The 12,264-nt window shown below is 37.0% G+C and overlaps 2 protein-coding genes across 2 annotated transcripts; both read right to left on the bottom strand.

Moving 5' to 3' along the window:
• Positions 1 to 860: 860 nt before the first annotated feature.
• LOC119193005 (V-type proton ATPase 116 kDa subunit a1-like) lies at positions 861 to 7,596 on the bottom strand. Its single transcript, XM_037446714.1, has 11 exons — positions 7,420 to 7,596; positions 6,734 to 6,873; positions 6,267 to 6,503; positions 5,663 to 5,775; positions 5,187 to 5,335; positions 4,734 to 4,870; positions 4,196 to 4,282; positions 3,523 to 3,636; positions 2,900 to 3,026; positions 2,296 to 2,428; positions 861 to 1,859 (listed from the first exon to the last, which is right to left on the bottom strand). The coding sequence occupies exons 1-11, from the start codon at positions 7,529 to 7,531 to the stop codon at positions 1,760 to 1,762; spliced, it is 1,449 nt and encodes a 482-aa protein (XP_037302611.1). The 5' UTR covers positions 7,532 to 7,596; the 3' UTR covers positions 861 to 1,759.
• On the bottom strand, positions 7,537 to 11,899 carry LOC119193006 (V-type proton ATPase 116 kDa subunit a1-like). Its single transcript, XM_037446715.1, has 4 exons — positions 11,650 to 11,899; positions 10,950 to 11,126; positions 8,064 to 8,275; positions 7,537 to 7,570 (listed from the first exon to the last, which is right to left on the bottom strand). Exons 1-4 carry the CDS (start codon positions 11,725 to 11,727, stop codon positions 7,537 to 7,539), a joined length of 501 nt encoding a protein of 166 aa, XP_037302612.1. The 5' UTR covers positions 11,728 to 11,899.
• Positions 11,900 to 12,264: the final 365 nt, after the last annotated feature.

The raw sequence follows: 12,264 nt of genomic DNA, 5'->3' as shown, positions 1-12,264 counted from the left end.
TTCTGTACCAAACTATATAGCCTCCGGTAGACATATTGTTGTTTTCAACCTTCCTTTCCTGTACTTACCATGATTATCTCAGCACGACCCTAAGGTTGACTGGTACAGAATGCCTACGTCATTTGTATATGAAGGGCTAAATAAATAAATAGACCTTTAATATGCTTGACTATATTCTGATTGCAACTATGTGTAACTTTTTCAGTGGTAGTTGACACGAACCGCTGGTATCACAAAACCAACGTGCTGCCTGGTGACATCAGCATTACCATCGGCGCTGAGTATGACTAGCTTATGACGTCTTAGTAAGGAAATAAATAATAATTGTCCTGAGCGTATTATTTTTATAGAAAGGGGATATCTTTTCATATATGGAACTGCAAAGAGAATTATAACATATATAGAAAATGGAACTGCCTAGATTACAATTCACAATTTACAATAGATATGGAAGAGTAGTATCTTCTAATAAAACTTATTGCTCTACAAAGCAATAAAAACGTAAAATGAGGCCCAAAACCTTTAAATGTATATTTTGTTGGTGCCAAATATATATTTTTTTCTGTGATATTATAATATGTTTTAAGGTTTTTTAAATGGGATGAAAAATATTGTTGATTATTTTGATCGTTACCTATCTCGTTGTTATTAGGCATTGGTGTAATAAAATATACTAACATGACTAGTTTGTTTCCTTATGATGATGGTGATTTGACAGAAGAATTTATTTTTCGTATTATTTTTGTAACATAGGAACCTACCTTATTGTGTTAAATCCAAGGAACTTTGACGTTGACAAGCCGCGAGGAGCTAGTACGCCAAAATAGAAAGTTAACCGCTAGGGTATAAATAAAAGTCAATTTGATGCTACGAAGAAACCTTTATTCACCATGACTATGTCTACGCACACATGCTACATGCGTGTACTGTATTACTGGAATGACACGAACATCGCTTTAAAATTACAGAGAGCGTGGGACATAATGGGAATTTCACATATCCACAATGGGAATTTACATAACCATGCTGGGAATGGGAACATCGCAGTCTAGTTGGTTCATATACATGGTGCTCACATTTTGTGACATTTTTTATTCCATATTCGAATTGGAATGACTTAAGTATGCGGACTTACGACTAAAGGCAAGTCTAGAATGAGTTGAAATCGCTATGGGAAATAACGCCATGTACACAATCATTTAGGGGAATGACTGTAAATAAAAAATTAAGTACATTGTAACGCAACTAAAAAAACTGGGTATCGTAAGGCATCACCGCTCGCACATATTATAAAAAAACCATTTGATTAAATAAAAAATATTAATTTCCACTAAGAAAAATACAAAAAGAATTACCACATCGCGTATTTTGTACCCTTGTAAGCGGTCTTATACATCTAAAGATGACATTGATTACATTTAATAAGCTTATACATATATTAACGCCACTGTGCGACAAGAACGTGTTTGGGTATTATAATACCACATACACTTAACACTATTCCTATAATGTGAATTCATTAATTTTATAAGCTTTTCAATTTAACTGCGATACATAAGGGTACTAATACATTAACTTCCACAGATATATTAAAGATTTATCCTAATTATATCTTCATTTTTCTACTTAACAAGCTGCTTTATTAAAACGGCAACACCAAATTCTAACGAAGTTTCAAACTTTAGAACATCAGCCTGTATATAGTTAGAGCGAGACGAACATATCGTGTGGAAGCGCGTGTGAGCGAGACAGCGCTAGTTTACTCCTCTCCCTGGCCGGCCGAGTCGAGGATCACTTCAAACGAGAACGGTTGGAAGAGATAACCCTCACCGGCGTAGAACTTGCTCTGGAACTCCACCCTGGGGAGAAGAATTGTAAAATTTTAATAAAAATATACACTAAAGCTTATGCTGGTTCCATATTTAGATTACGGCTAAAGTTGTTTCAATTTCATACATAAGTACATAAATTTAAAGAATTATTCCTAAAGACGTCGGAAGGACATTATGCGCTAGTATATAATTTGAAGTCAAAAAGGTAGCCGGATATTCGCTAGTGATGGGCGATTGACATCCACTAATCCTAAAATTTAGTACAGACTGTGCTATTTTGTAGTAGAGTTGCAAGTAATTTAGTAACTAAACTTGTCTAATCTACTCGACAAAATTTTTGCTTTTGGGACACGTTTACTTACAAAATTACTTCCTACTCGACTAAAATATTGGCATAGGCCGAACTGGGCCTTATTGTTCTCTGACTACTTCAGTTCAAGCAATACTGTCAAGAAGTACGTACCAGTGCAGACGCAGGGTGTGCAGGAACGCGGAGAGCCCCTCCATCAGTACCAGGATAGACACGGAGATAGCGGCCCACCCGGCGAACACGATGTACAGGAATATACCGCCTTGGAAGTCAGTCGACATCAGACCTGATCATAACATTGTTGTTAGTTTATTTATTGGCATTATTTCTGCATTCTATACGATGGGTAGCATTCAGTGAACACAATATTCATTTATTTATTTGGACTTTTAGAATTTTAGATAATAGCACAGGTAATTTTAGACAATACACTGATTAGATTCTGGAGTCTAAAGCATGGTTTAGATTAGCAAGAAAACTTGCAGAAGTAAGCGATTTCTACCGTATAAGTAATATGTTGACTTCTGCAAAGTTTGAACTTTGCTCGACTTGTGTCGAATCGCATGGGTATAGAATTATTGAAATAGTGTAAATACGTCTGGAAATTCTAGGGCAATATATTGCTTCGAGACCTTGCTAGCATCAACTGAGCTTTTCTCTAATATGTTTATGAAGGATGCATATTTTTTATGTCCTTATACAATATTTAAATATAGATATTAAAACAAATACAACAAAATATGACAATGACACAGACCTTTCCTCAGCAACATGTTCCAAGCGACCTCAGCGAGCTGCGCGTGCGCAAGCGACAACGCCCACAGACGCAGGTACGACGCCGTGTGCGACACACTGCCCAGCACGTACTCGATGGTGTGGATGCCCTGATACACAACACATGTCATGTCAGATACTTTTCCTACGATTTATTAAACACTGGCATATAAACTAACTATAGACAATGTGATATCAAACAGGTCGGTAGTGTATTTCGACTAGAATAAAATGTGGAATCAGATCAGTTTGATACATTTTACAATATCTTACAGAATTCTATCGATGTAGAAAAGAAAAACAAATAAACCGAGTAAAATGCCACGGCTTCCGATGAATTCGCGGGTAAAACTTAATTATTGATAAAATTTCTAGTCATCGATTAGCAAGTAATTGAGAGTAACGTTAGTATATTAGTGCGAATTCAACAAGAACAGTTATAGTTAAGTAATCCTACTCCTGCCGATTTATAGTATTTAAATTTGTTAATTTTTATGTAAATGTATGTAAAATTAACAGGACAAAACATAAACATTGTTTCCTCTGTTGACCAGTGTATCCCTATTCACCCCGTTTACAGTCGTGTATTTTAATAGTGTGCATTACCTGGTGTATGAAGACCTCGGTGATGTCGTCGTCGTGGTGTCCACTGCTGGGCACGGGCGCTCCGCCCGCGGTGCCGTTCTCAGCGGCGCCCTCTACAGGCTGATGGCCTTGACGCTGTTACACAAAATAATTAGTGAGAGAGGTCATATTGCTGCCTGTTGAAAATAAGTGCTGGCCAGTTGCCACGTCTGCAAGAAACATATTTATATGTTGTGTGTAAAACAAATTGACGAACTGACGAGCCTTGTGCACGGCAATTTAATTGGGTCCTCAACTTGATACAAAATTGAGTCAGTCCACAAAATGCTACAATTAGCACATGATTTTTAAACATTGAAACACAGAATCTTACCGCCATCTATCCAGACAGACATAAGATAAAACAAAACATAATATTTAAATAAACTCATTATATTTTAATCAAACAAACCAAGTACTTTTGAACTTATACACAAGTGTGACGTCATAACTATGAGCAGTTGAGAGTGGTTGAGAATGTGTAGCAATCTAATAGCTAATTCCTATAAACGATTTGAATAACGATTAACATTGACCAATCAGAATAAAGTCTGTGGGACAAACATACAAATGAGTTATGTTGATTGGTTCATTACTATACTATGCTATCAAAGCTTAGTTAGGAAATTCTATATAATAAAGTGTTGATACTCACGGCACGTTGTTTCTGCTCCTTCATGATGAAGTACGGTTTTCCGAACAGCATCACCGGCACGCACAGCAGCGCCACGATCACGAAGAACTGAGCACAAAATATATTTTTATACATATTGTATTGAGTTTTGATTTTTAAGAGTAATTGCTTTAAGGGTTCCCAAAATTCCCAACGTATTTGTTTGTAATTTTCCCTTAGATCCATGATAGTCTTCTACCTACTGTATGTAATCTAGTCGCGAGTGAAGTCGACGAAATACATTATTTGAAGCATGTTGCGGCATCCAATTCTAGACTAATCGTGTTAGAAAACCGTGTCTTGCTTGGGCATCGAACCGCAGGACATCTCTGTCAACACTCATTTACGCACTAGAGTAGAGGCAAAATATCTACCGAGCTTAGTTGGTATTTTTAACCAAGTTCATAAAATGGAGGGATCTCAATTCGTTTTGTATCATCGATATTCTTTTTATCGATAAACGAATAGTGAATTCGTGGCGAGTATGAGTTGTAGTGAATTAAAAGCACCGTGTGCGTACCTTTTGCAGTTGTAACTGTCCCGCGTACATGGTGTCGTCGCACTGCGGCCGCGTGTTGGCGTCGGTCTTGAACAGCATCATGTTGATGAAGGTGATGAGGATGGAAGGCGCACAGTACGCGCTCGTCTTCACGATAGCTGCACAACACAACATACTATAAGTATTGTCCTATCTAAACGATACATGCCTAGAAAGCCACATATTGCTTAAAAATGTGTTTGGATTTTTAACATACCAATAAAATAGTTTTTTATTTATTGTATTGGATCGAATCCGCGACAACTACGTCACGGAAACAATCAAATCAACAAATCGGTAAAATAATTAAATATTTTTCGACTTGAATTGACTTATTTTGATGAGTTCATCTTGGTTTACCGAGGATTAAGATTGGAATCGTTTATTGAAAATGATCATTAATCTGTACCAGTCAAACCACAAGCGTGCACTCACCAGGGTCCTGGCTGCCGAAGGCGCCCGGCGTGGGGCCGTACGAGGTCCACTTGATGAACATCAACAGCACCATGTAGAAGAACAGCAGCGTCAGGAACAGAATCTGGGGGATGAACTCCACGTACACGCTGATGCGACGCTTGAAGTACCTGCACAACACCAGAACGAAGGTTTAGAAGAAATTATCACTGATTATAATAGAAAAAAAATTGGATTAGTCAAGTCCAAAAAGATATCGGGATCAGCCTGTATATGTCGGGTTGCAACAGACTAATAACACTTTTACTTTCTTTGTTTTCGAGAGCGGTTTCCTTATACCAGGTATCACATTCATATTAATGAATGAATTCCTCCTAGCTAATCTCAACAAAGATCGACCAGGTACGGCAGCGATATTATAGTGTTGTTCTTGGCCTGGCATTTGGATCCAGGACCTCAGTGCAGCGAACTATCCATATTAGTAACGATATACTCACAGATGGTTCCAGAGCGAGAGACAGACGCCGAACAACATGTGGAACACGCCGATGATGATCGAGATCTTCATCTTGTACGCGTTCATGAAGATGATCTTGTTCGCTTCCGCGAGCTACAACAAAACGTTTATAATTTTATTACCACCCTCTTTTACCGTCTGGCTCTAGTGAGACCTTGGACTTTTGGACTTTCAAATCCATTTATTAATTTGTAGGCAGTCAGTAAGACACAATTAATTATCCCTTAGGAAAAACACTCAACAATGGGATAAATATTTTTATCTTTACGGAATAAGGAATACATCATTTCAAAATGAAAAGACCACGCTTTGTGCATCGTGTTATACAATGTTATTTGTTTTATGTCTTAATAACAGACTTTCAACAAAGAAGATACTCAAATCATATGTTCCTGTTGGTTTTGTATTCCCATATTTCGTGTCTCGTTATCATCAGCTGCAGGATGTCCAAAAATTTCTAGATCGACCTATTGGAACAACAAACAACCAGCGACCTCCTACGACTATTTTACGACACACTTCGTGTCTGCAATACAATTTTAGTATCGTATTGCATTGTATTTGACGTTAACAAGCACTCTCACCTGCCACACGGGGTCAATGCCGAACGGATACGGATATTGCAGATAGTCGGGCGAGTCGGGGTTCAGTTGCAGCAATTTGTTCTCCGTGAGAGTGCTGGCGTTGTAGTTCTGACGCCAGGACGAACCGAAGATGTTCAAACTCTTGGAGAATATGTCGTTATAGATCAGCCCGGTGTACATCGAGAACAGACCCATCAGGAGAATGATGTACCGACCGCCGAAGAATATGTTCCAGATCTGGAAATTAATATCATTTTAATGAGGCTCATAAAAGCCTTTTATGGAAATGAGAGTACTCATTTATGAATATAATTATCAGAGTAGGTGTTGTTACTTTAAATGAATTCATATTACAATATAAAAATTTATTATCCAATTTCTAGGTTGCTTAGACTCAAACTGTTTTATTGAAAAAATATACAAATTTTAGACTAATACTATAAAAAAAAATGTGTGAAAATGCTCACTTCGCTGTCAATCTTCTTGGCCTGCAGCGGCTTCTCCTTGTAGCACATCCAGAACCCGAAGGCGGCCATGAGGGCGCCGTGCCCGAGGTCGCCGAACATCACCGCGAACAGGAACGGGAACGTTATGATCGTGTACGGCGCTACGAACAAATATACACTAGTATTTATAACAAGCGTTGCGGAATAAAACACAAGAGATTATTTTGTCGCACGAGATGTTGAGAGCGATGGTTGCGGCCGGCGCACGCGCCCGGCGACTCCCGCACGACTCCCGCACGACTCCCGCATGACACCCGCACGACTCCCGCACGACACCCGCACGACTCCCGCACGACCCTTGCATGTCCCCGGCCTTCCCTGTCGCCGTAACGGGACGCATCCATCGCTATCGTGCATCTCTTTGTTTCATTTTAAGTAAGTACCTAATTTCATAATTTTATTAATAACATTTACTAAAAAGGCATCGCCTACAAAACCATTATAATTGGTTGTTGGTCTATCGATATTAAATTCCCTATGGAACCATACGAGTAACTACACTATATATTTTGGTTAAAATTTGACAGTATGCCTATTATATTTGTAGCCATATTATTGAAAAGTTAAATCATCACAGCCAACGCTTTATTTCTTCTATTGCTAACATATTATTTTAGTAGTTTCGGCAACAGCAATAAGCATCTCACCTGGGTTAACCTCGCGATAGGTGGCGACACCGTACGCGTAGATTAGGTTTTGAAAGGCCTGCGTGAACTTGTTGTTGCGGTTGTATGTGGGCGGGTCTTCTAGCGTCTCCATGCGGTTCAGGATAGGGGGCACTGAGCTACCGCTGCGTTCCTGCAAGATACGTTACTATTATAGGCCAATTTATTAAAAGTAAATCGATTTATTGCCTTAAAATCGATTTCTTAAGACGTATTAACTATTTGAACTAATCTAAAAGAAAATTAATACAACATTGTTTTTAGAAAAATATCGATATTAATTAATTTAGTATCTCGAATCAATTGCATAAATCGATTTTCTTGGACATACAAAAGACGTAACTAAAATAAAACTCAATAAATCCAATTGGATTATGTAACTACATAGTAGAGGTTACAAACGTCTTTCTCCGAACGTGATCAATAGATTTAAAATTAAGTGGACTTCAATAAACTAAGTTATACATTAGAAATTACTTTCATGAACACAATCGATTAAACAATAGATTTTAGTAAATATAAAATAGATTTCACTAAATTATAACTAAAATTACCTAACCGATTAAACAAACAACTTTCCTACGAATCGATTACAAAATCGATATCAACACCATCAACCAACTCACCGTTCCCTCCTAAGCGCCAGCTGTATAGTCTCCAGGTCCAGCGCTGGCACCCAGCACTCAGCGATGAGACACTTCTGCGTGACGTCCAGATTGAACAGGTTTAGCGTGTGGTAGATCGCCTTGATCTTGCGCACCTTCACGAACCAGTTCTTGATGTTCTTCGCTGCGGCCACCAGGACGCGGTGACGGTGGTCCTGGGTTTGGCCTAGGACCTGAAAGTGATAGGCTTAAATCTGATTTCTATCCAACAATATGTAACGTACAGTACAGATATAGTTCTTTTTCTTTTTTTTATAGCTGGTGACCCAACGCCCCCTGAAAAATAAACTGAATATACACTAGCTAAGCTCATCAGTTGGTAAAAGAATTATTGGGTAAATAAAATAAATTTTGGTGAAGTAAAACACTTGAAAAATTGGTTGAATGATGACTATAGTTTAAAACATCTTCTTGATGAAGAGTTTCTGTTTCGTTAAAGAATATCATAGCTATAATAATAAATGATTGTTGAAACGTAACGTCAAACGTAGTCCGGGTAACGAATCCAATACGATTCGGTATACAGTGATTTATAATTTAAAATTTTCTCATTAATGTAAATTGTAACGGACAAGGCGTGTAGCGTTTCCCATCTCGAGTAACCCATTCGTCTCATCAATATAATAATGACGAATGACCTCATTTTTTAAGTCGATTAAAATCCCTACGTAACAAGCGTGACCGAGTTAACATCTTATTGCGTTATTTGGTGATTCATTGTCCACAAGAACTTTTATCAACGCAATTAAAACCTATTATGTACAGTCAACTCCAAAAGTATCTGAACAAATTCAAAAGATATTGAAACCAATTGTTAAGATAATAAATAACTTATTTGTCTGTATAACATTGCATTAGTTCTATAACTGTTATGGTGTTTATGTATAAATAATAAAAAATCAATTCGGTTTTAATCTTTTGTTTCCGCATGAACAATAGTTTTTCTTCACTAATATAAACTTCAAAGGGTTAACTTTGATTTAGATATCACAACAAAGTCTGTTTCAATTGATGTTGATGTGTAGAAGTATTTAAAGTTGCATTTTACCGTTATGCCAAATCTTTCATCTCTACATCCATTATAAATGCAATCAATTATAACTCATAAAGGAACATTAAAACTAAAACAACCTATATTATAAAGGCATTAAGATTACGCCCCACCACGGTCGTTTAGTGCGCAAGTCGTAAAGGCGTTAATAACCGTTTCAGCACATTTAACTACATAGTTAATGCGGTTACAATAGCATTAACAATGGGTCGCTAAGGCAGCCCTTATTGTTAGGTAATAAATGTACAGTATGTCAACAGAAACCTTATTTACACAGAGTTTTTGAGTTGTCAATTCCTATCTATTAAATGTTTGTAGTGTTGATGGAATAATCTTGAGTAAAAGGAAAATAACTTATTCCTATCCTTTAAGCACAGTTCAATTTAGGCATTCAATCTTGATCTATTTGAGCATGTTTGAGTAAACGATAAACGTAGAATATAATATAGGAGAGCAAAATACGATAGTCAATATTCTAAATAAATGGTAAACCAAAGAGTAATTATACATTAATTGTGTTAAAACATTGTGAAACAGGCTCTTCACTAATAAAAACTGAGGCCCAAGAAAGTTGAACACATTATAATTGATATTTTAAACGTTTACTGACACTATCGATATATGTATGTCATTGTAATGTATAATGGACAGAATTCGAACAAAAGAATTAATAAAAGTATTTGCTATTTTAGCTTTTAACAAATAATTTCATGTATAGTCTGACGGAAGGTAACAAAGAATAAATACATAACAATAATTCATGCATTGTCGAAATTTGCATAATAGTAGTGGTAAATAATAGATAATACTTTTTTAAATAACAAGAATTGTAATCCAACATTCATATCTTTTGTATTAACACGTGACTAAATCACATGTTATGTATTCATCCATAACAAAAAGCATGTTGTTATAACACTTGTTCAAATGATTAGTATTTCTGAATCATTTTTGAAAATCCATCATTCACAATTTAACTAAGAAGTCAAATCATACACTAATGTATTTCATGATTTCTAAATTTAAATTTTGCACGTCCTATCAATTAGTATCAAAATATTTACTAAATCTTTGTTGTCCTACTCGCGAAATCTAATACAATTGAAATAAAATTATTTATTTAGTTCCAATTCCTTTATGACAGTCATTCCGTTTGCTATTGAACGAGCGACCTTCCCTTTTTGCACTGTCATTTATTGTAAAATATAAATCTAACATTCAAGGATATCCAATTAATCTAAAACCATAGCATGTTCCAGCAATAGTTAATGTTAACATACTGTCTATCATTATACTATGCACTCCTCAATGACATTTGATAATGTTTGTACAAGCTATATTAATGGAGATCAAGGTACGAGTAATGTACAATTACTAATGTGACCTACTGTTGCATTGTTATCTTAATTAAATCCCGCCATTATGCAATTATCTAGCTTCTATTTAAAGCGTTCAAGTTTTGCTTATAAACACTATCTGCAGACGGGTCTACGTCGTTCGTTTCTTAATATATTATAAATAAAATCAAATAAGAATGAGAAAGTTTGTCAAATTTTATGTTAAAAGTAAACGCACAAACAGCTGAATGGATATGAATGAAACTTGGTATGGCAATAGACCATGTCCTGGATTAATATGTACTTTTTACCTTGCTAATTTGCTCCCACAGGAACAAAGTGTCCCATAGGTCGGTACAGTGATTTAGGGACGTTTATGCGAGGAAAAGCTTCTCGCGCAGGCGGAGCCACGAGCAATACCTAGTCATCGAATAAAAACTCGTCAAAACCAGGTCTCACCGTGTTAAGATCCTCGATCCTGGTCATCACACCCATGGCCATCTCGCGTCTATCGGCGGGCGACTCCGGGCACGGGTACAGCGTCGCCCTGAACCCTTCGCATATCTTCTTCACGCGGGTCTTCAGCTGGTCTCCTTGGAAGAATATGATGAACACCGACTTGTACACTTGGTCCGACTGGAAACAATAATACAGGTTAATGAAACTCTTCAATGGCGGAGATAGAAGTCCTAATGTCAAGACAAATTATAAAGTGAAAACTCGTTATGCAATAGACCTAAGGTAAAAGTTAAAAGAACCAACTGGCAAAGAGCTTGGCTGTTAGAATCTCGTTAATGTTAGAAAGATCGAGCGAAATAAACAGAAACGATCTGGCTATGTCGCCGACGGTCAAGCCATTTTAACACTTTTTTTCTATGAACCATTCTAAGTAGTACTCTAGTTGATCACCAGTCCATTCGTGCTATCAATATTACTATCTTTATTATGGCTCTCTAAAGAAGGATGCTTAGGACTTTTCTCCCTACCAACCCGATGCTGCAGATTTAACTAGTTATTGTGAAGGAGAAAGAAAGCCTAATCCTATCGATAAGGCAGGCAACACGATTTATTTTTGTGGTGGATGCTCATGGGCGACCATCAGGTGGTTCCCTATATCGTTTGCCCCAACTGCTATAAAAAAAAGTCATGAAGCACTCACCGAAGAAGGATCTTCCAGCGGCGTGTCGATCTCAGCCTGTCGCAGGAACACGTTACCCCTGCACGCGCGCCACAACATACGCTCGAACGCCGGTATGCGCTCGCGCAAGATAACACCGGCCACGAAACTGCACACCACACGGGTATTAGCACAAAGGTATAGGTGTTCAGGAGATATTGAGAAAGGAAGTTGCAATGGTTGTTATTATTGTTTGCTTTGCTGTTGATCGATTTATAATATCGAAAATCAATTCAAACTTAACCTTACTGTATTTGGTATACGATTGAAAACAAAACCAACAGAGTTTGTAAGGAATAAAGAAATATAGGTAAAGTTGAGTATTAATAACTCTTGTAAGAAAAAAATCCATAGCAGATTATTTTACCTACTTCCTCCTCTATAAAAAACTTAATATACTCCATTGGACAAAGCAAAATAACCATTGCAACTTCCTTTGAACTATAATTTGCTACGGCATACATACCCATTATAACTTTTGTCTATTTTTAACATAGTCAATAGTCACACTAGGTATATATAGTTCCCGAGTAATAATAAAAAATAAACAATGAAATATGACGAGAGCACTTAGAACGACTTAAAAAAGATTTTTAA

Source organism: Manduca sexta, unplaced genomic scaffold (genome assembly GCF_014839805.1).
Source record: "Manduca sexta isolate Smith_Timp_Sample1 unplaced genomic scaffold, JHU_Msex_v1.0 HiC_scaffold_3497, whole genome shotgun sequence".
Classification (NCBI taxonomy): Eukaryota; Metazoa; Arthropoda; class Insecta; order Lepidoptera; family Sphingidae; genus Manduca; species Manduca sexta.
This window is presented reverse-complemented; position numbering and strand designations above follow the sequence as displayed.

Coding starts and splice junctions, on each gene's coding strand:
- LOC119193006 (XM_037446715.1), bottom strand. CDS start 11,727: ATGTTGTGGCGCGCGTGCAGGGGTAACGTGTTCCTGCGACAGGCTGAG. Junction 11,127..11,649: donor CGCTGGAAGATCCTTCTTCG/GTGAGTGCTTCA, acceptor TATTGTTTCCAG/TCGGACCAAGTGTACAAGTC. Junction 7,571..8,063: donor CTGGCGCTTAGGAGGGAACG/GTGAGTTGGTTG, acceptor CGTATCTTGCAG/GAACGCAGCGGTAGCTCAGT.
- LOC119193005 (XM_037446714.1), bottom strand. CDS start 7,531: ATGGAGACGCTAGAAGACCCGCCCACATACAACCGCAACAACAAGTTC. Junction 6,504..6,733: donor CCAAGAAGATTGACAGCGAA/GTGAGCATTTTC, acceptor ATTAATTTCCAG/ATCTGGAACATATTCTTCGG. Junction 2,429..2,899: donor GAACATGTTGCTGAGGAAAG/GTCTGTGTCATT, acceptor TGTTATGATCAG/GTCTGATGTCGACTGACTTC.